This window comes from Oryzias melastigma, linkage group LG14 (genome assembly GCF_002922805.2).
Source record: "Oryzias melastigma strain HK-1 linkage group LG14, ASM292280v2, whole genome shotgun sequence".
In the NCBI taxonomy this organism is placed as follows: Eukaryota; Metazoa; Chordata; class Actinopteri; order Beloniformes; family Adrianichthyidae; genus Oryzias; species Oryzias melastigma.
Window position 1 is genome coordinate 2,889,219 of NC_050525.1, and position 5,441 is coordinate 2,894,659.

At 41.2% G+C, this 5,441-nt stretch overlaps 2 protein-coding genes across 3 annotated transcripts in view; both read right to left on the reverse strand.

The window, feature by feature from the left end:
• adora2b (adenosine A2b receptor) overlaps positions 1–1,605 on the reverse strand; it is a 32,204-nt gene extending 30,599 nt beyond the window's left edge. Inside the window, exon 1 of the mRNA XM_024264958.2 lies at positions 657–1,605. Within this exon, the coding sequence (XP_024120726.1) occupies positions 657–1,003 (347 nt within the window). The 5' untranslated portion in view covers positions 1,004–1,605. The remainder of the gene's footprint in view (positions 1–656) is intronic.
• Positions 1,606–2,470: 865 nt separating this feature from the next.
• specc1 (sperm antigen with calponin homology and coiled-coil domains 1) overlaps positions 2,471–5,441 on the reverse strand; it is a 192,076-nt gene continuing 189,105 nt past the window's right edge. Inside the window, exon 12 of one of the 2 annotated variants that reach the window (XM_036215271.1) lies at positions 2,471–3,230. Coding sequence is in view for 1 of the 2 variants with exons in the window: in XM_024263319.2 (XP_024119087.2) it covers positions 3,141–3,230 (90 nt within the window). In the remaining variant the exon portion in view is untranslated. The remainder of the gene's footprint in view (positions 3,231–5,441) is intronic. The other variant, XM_024263319.2, reaches the window with a different exon arrangement.

Consider the following 5,441-nt stretch of genomic DNA (forward strand, 5'->3'; position numbering starts at 1 on the left):
GTATACTATAAGTGAGAAGTGAAATGATTTTGTGGAAACTAGGAGTTTTCATTTTATGAGTATTTTAAAACTGTAGTTTTTTCTCGCTGAAGTACACAATTTCAAAAGGGCAGTACTACAAAATACCACATATGATCTGGCTGAAACTTTGTGGGTGACATAACAAGAAGGTATACTATAAGTGAGAAGTGAAATGATTCTGTGGAAACTAGGAGTTTTCATTTTATGAGTACTTTAAAACTGTAGTTTTTTCTCGCTTAAGTACACAATTTCAACAGGGCAGTACTTCAAAATACCACATCAGATCTGAGTGAAACTTTGTGGGTGACATGACAAGAAGGTATACTATAAGTGAGAAGTGAAATGATTCTGTGGAAACAAGGAGGTACCCTTTACTCTTTCTTTGAAATGAAGCCTTTCTTGCTGCTACCGTAATGATTGTATTAAAGTCGCACGCCGTATTCCCGAGAGGGCTCACTTGACAGCAGTTTAGCGAGAGCGTGCTGGCTTGACACCAGTGACAGAACTTACAGGCTTCATCTGATCTGAAGTGATCGGCTACAAAGAGCCGAGACTCGTGACCTTTTACTCTAAAACTTTTTCACGTTTCACTCTCGGTCTTGTTTTGCAGACAGAAGATCAAGTTCTCTGCTCACCTCAGCGGGATCTTGACGGCCAGGTATCTGTCAATCGCAATGGCCAGGAGGCTGAAGATGGAGCTCTGAGTGAGGACCAGGACGAAGCAGGCGAGAAAGAGACAGCCGTAAAAATCCAGAAACATCCCGATGCTGATGGTGATGGCGAAGGGGATGGCAAGGCAGCCCACCAGGATGTCCGCCACGGCCAGAGACACCAGGAAGTAGTTGGTGGCGTTCTTCAACGTGCTGTTGATGGCGACCGCCCAGCACACCAGCACGTTCCCAGATATGGAGAGAACTGCGATGACAACCTCTATAGCGATGTAGAACGAGTCCATCTTCTGCCGGTCCGCCTCAGGAGCCATGGCCCTGCAGTCAGTCCCAGAGGAGCGGGCGGCGATCCCGGACTACTCCGCGGCTGGCTGCCATCGGATTCAAAGGGACTCTTCTTGTTTAAGGAGCGCGGAGGGCGCGGGAAGAAAGTTGGCGCGGTCTCATGGAGTGGCGCTCAACCCGCTGTCTGCGCGGACGCGCGTCGATCAGCATGCGCATCTCTGCTGAGAGGGTTGACCCTTTCAGAGAACCGAGAGAGCGATCCGTGGAGCATCTGAGGCGCAGGCAGCGTCACGCAGCACTTAAGAGAAGAGGAGAGAGCTGACTTCAGCAACTCAGAGAGGCCCCGTCCTCCCAGATCACACGAGACCAACGAATGTCCCTGAAGCCAGTTTGGGTGGAATCCCGGCTGTGCGTCACCGATGTGCCGCGCGTAATTACGCACCGGCTAAATGGCACCCACTTGCCATCGCTGCTCAGCGCACGCGCTTCTCAGTCGCCAAGTTTGCGTCGTTCAGGTGGTGGGGTGGGGAGGGTCCCGGAAAATCTAAAGTTTGAACTAAACTGAAACTAAAAGGTTTGCTCAGAAAACCGTTTGGAGTTCCCGCAGTTTTTAAACGTCTGCGCTGACTGACCGGGCCCCGTCAGTGCGGACTTAACGGTTTGTGCGCGCACACGCACACCGGTGAACACTAATGCAGCGCTTCTATTCATTTTATTATTATTATTATTATTATTCTGAATAACGTCTAATCTGGTCATCTTTACCAGAATCCAAATGTTTTTAATTAGCATTTGCAAACTGAACTATCACTAAAATGTTAAACAATTGTATTTTATATACATAATTTAAAGTGAAAAACTGTATTTTTTATAGAATTGACTAATTTGTTATCCGAATTAAGAGTTTTCTGTTTAGTTATTTATTTATTTATTTGTCAGGTTTTCCTAAAAAAGCAAAAGAAACAAAAATACCTGAAATGATGGAACAAAACAGTACTCTGTGGAGTGGCATCAATACTAAAAATAAATATAAACATTTTCAATTTTCTGCCTCTCTCTTTGCCTTTCCTTTTGTCCCTTTTCTCCTTCTTGACTTGTTTTATTTGATCCTGTTTCTTCCTGAACTGTTTGAAGTTTGACAATAAATTGCTACATTTCCTTTTTTTTCCAAGTGCTCGATTACTGCTTTAAAAAATATTCAGTCTCTTTGTGTAGCAAACCATTGACTGAACAGTCCATGGCTGCAGAGTGACGGCGGCGGACAAAACACTTTCTTGTGAGCAGTCTTATGCTATTACAGTGACTTCGGATTTTCTTTAAAAATTAATTATTAATTTATTAAAAAATATTTTAAAAAATATTTTAAGTGTTCAACTCGGGGTCCATAAATTGTCGGGGACCCCAGCAATAGCCTACATTTGCCTAATGGTAAGTCTGCCCCAGTTTAACCTCCACTGAGCAACAAGTGAATGAATAAAACAAAGACAAGAATAAATGAAATACAATACTTTATTAAGAAAAAAAAACATTTTTGAACATCCCCTCTGAAAGATTCTGTCCATATAATATGTGTCTAAATAAATAACAAGATGTCCTTCATGATAAAAGAGTCTCCAGAGCAGCCTCAGACCTGCTTGAAAGTAAAATGTGAAGATTATATCTAGTAGTTTCTTCAACAAAACATGAAGATTTGTTTATTTGCATAAAAAATATGCATAAATTTCAGTTCTGTTTCAGGTCGTTGATGGCAGGAACTATGTTTCTTATTTTGAACATTTTCCATTCTGGAAGAAGAATTAGAATTTTAAAAGTTCACAAAAACTGATGAACTGCATGTTTTAGACTGCTACGTTACTTGTGCACAGATAATCTAGAAGTTGTTTGGCAGGAAATGTTGGCACATTTGTAGAGGCCATTTCTGAGAAACATTTCAATATTTCTGTGGTTTTTCCAGCACTGAGGTAACAAACATGCAGACAAGTAGAGGAAGGGAGCCTCAGTTGCTGAACGCTGTGAAAAAAGTCTGTAATCTCCACTCCTCAAACCTCAAAGCTCATCTCAACTTAAATCCGCGCAAAACTCAAAAGGTGTTTCCTGTGTGCAGCTTTCAGAACGTTCTGAACACAGATTCATTGTTTAACATTTCCTTCTTTCTTCAGCTGCGGGTCAAGTCTCAAAGTACTTGTAGATCTGGGAGACGTACAGCATAACGCTCTGCCAGTCTGGCCTGTCAGTCCTCATCAACTCTTCTACGTCCTGTTAGAGCAGAAAACACAACATGAATATAACAGAAACATCTGGAAGAGATTATTTCAAAAGACATTTAATAAATGATGGTTCTGAGACAAAATGGTTTGCATTTTCACTCTGATGATCCAAGTCCTGGAAAAGCTTCATCAGTATACATTCAAATGTGACTTTGACTTCAACTGTATTCTATGTTGTGAAATTGAGGAAATTTCATTGAACTGCTTATTATTTGCAGCTGTCGTTGCATCAGAGTATTTCATATGGGGAAGGGAGGGTTTTCCTGTCTGTTTGGTCTAACTTCCCTCTTGGGAACAACAGAGTCTTATTTATCTGGATATTTATAATCTTTCTCCCATCTCTGATGCTTTTTTTTGTTTTTAAGTATCTGTTTTTTTTTAGTTCTGAGTTTGTGGGCTGCAACAGGAAGTCTGGCAACCTTTGCAGAACAGGATTTTTGGTTTCAACACTTTTTATGTTCCAGAATGGAGAGCGGGCGTGGATACATGGGAGAGGTCTTTATGGATGCACACAATATCCTGTCTTGTTTTATTTCTTATCATTTCACACTGGAAGATCAAATCTATTGGATCTCTCGTCCAAATGGAATAATCTGGGACGAATGTGTTTTGTCTCGCCAAAAACTCATTACCTCAGAGGTGGAAAACAACCGTTCAGAGCTGTGGAGCAAAAGTCACCCAATGACAGACTGCCAGCTTTTTCAAAAGAGACAGAATTTAAACAAAACACTAATCTGATGGAATAGTTTGTTCAAGACGGTTCTTTCCAAGGATCACCGTGTCATTTCCTGGGGGAGTCGGTCAAAAAACACAGAAAAAAATCAGGACAAAAGCCTTTCTTTTTTGGTCCTCTGAATCTCAGGCACCCCCAAAAGTTTACATTTCTACACAACAATGACCTGAACAAACACGAGAGGGATTGCAGGAAGGCACGGTAGAAGCAGGGCAGCGCTCCAGCCGCAGTGAGCAAGAACTGGGCCGAATCTTTCTGCACCAATAAAGTCCATCAAGCACGCTGAGCTTAAATGGAAAATAAATCCAAAGGAAAGTGATCTAAAGATCCAAAAGACACTTTTTTTAATAAACAAAATCCTCTAAACCTGATGGTAAAAAAGCCCTGAGTCAGCATTCCTCATCTTTGTGTGGTCAACTCTGAGAAATCTGTTCACTGCTGTGGATTAGTCACATCAGTGCCTGCTTCACACATCACCCCAACAGCTGCTGCTGGCTCAGACCTCCACAGAGGCTTCAGTTCATAACTTCCAAGAAGCAGAAATGCATTCTGGGATGCGTCTGAAACTTCTAAATAAGCTAAAAAAGGAAAAAGTTGGTCAGCAAAGACCCCAGAGAGGGGTCCGCAGCTGGGTCACTACCGGTTTTGAAGTCACAGACATGGGAACAGTGACTGTCAATGTTCCAGGACTTGATGTATCAGCCTGTGACCCCGTGATGAATTTTTGACAGTTTGTTAACGGGAGAAATTTGTATTCAAGACAAAGAAAAACTTTATTCAAAGCAAAGAAAAGTCATACTCAAAACAAAATTTGTATTCTAAAGAAACCTGTAAACGTAAAACTAAATGTTGTGTTTATATTTTCTCTGCAAAGTTGTGCACAAAATATACATTTGTACACAACTTTGTACCTATGAATATGCTTCTTTTGGAAAGTTATCTTACCCCATCAAACTTATTCAAGTTATAAACTGACAAATCAGATGTCTCAATAAAAGCAGGTGATCTCATGAAGAACCTTCCGAAGTTTTTGATTGGCAGATTCTCCTGAGCCTGCTTTCAATTAGTAGGGGTTTAACAAGCTCACTCCTTATTGGAGGGTGGTTGCTATAGAAATGATGTCTCAGACGGTCTCGCGGCAATCACGGTTTCTGATGATTCTGGCTCTAACGCGTCGATGTCCGTATTGCCAAAAATGGTGATTGAATCGACTTAATTTGGTAAAAACAGAAATTAAACATTTTTTTTATGATGACGTCACACTCCCTCGGTCCAGTTCTTTGATACTGTCTATGGTTCTACATAACCACTAAAAGTTATAAAAAGCCATAGCCTTAATCTATAAGGAAAAAACACACATTTAGAGAAATGCTGCATTTATGTTAGGGGTGTGCCAAAATATCGATATTGCGATATATCGCGATATTTAGTCCTGCGATCGATTCTCGATGGGTTCTCACCAAGTAT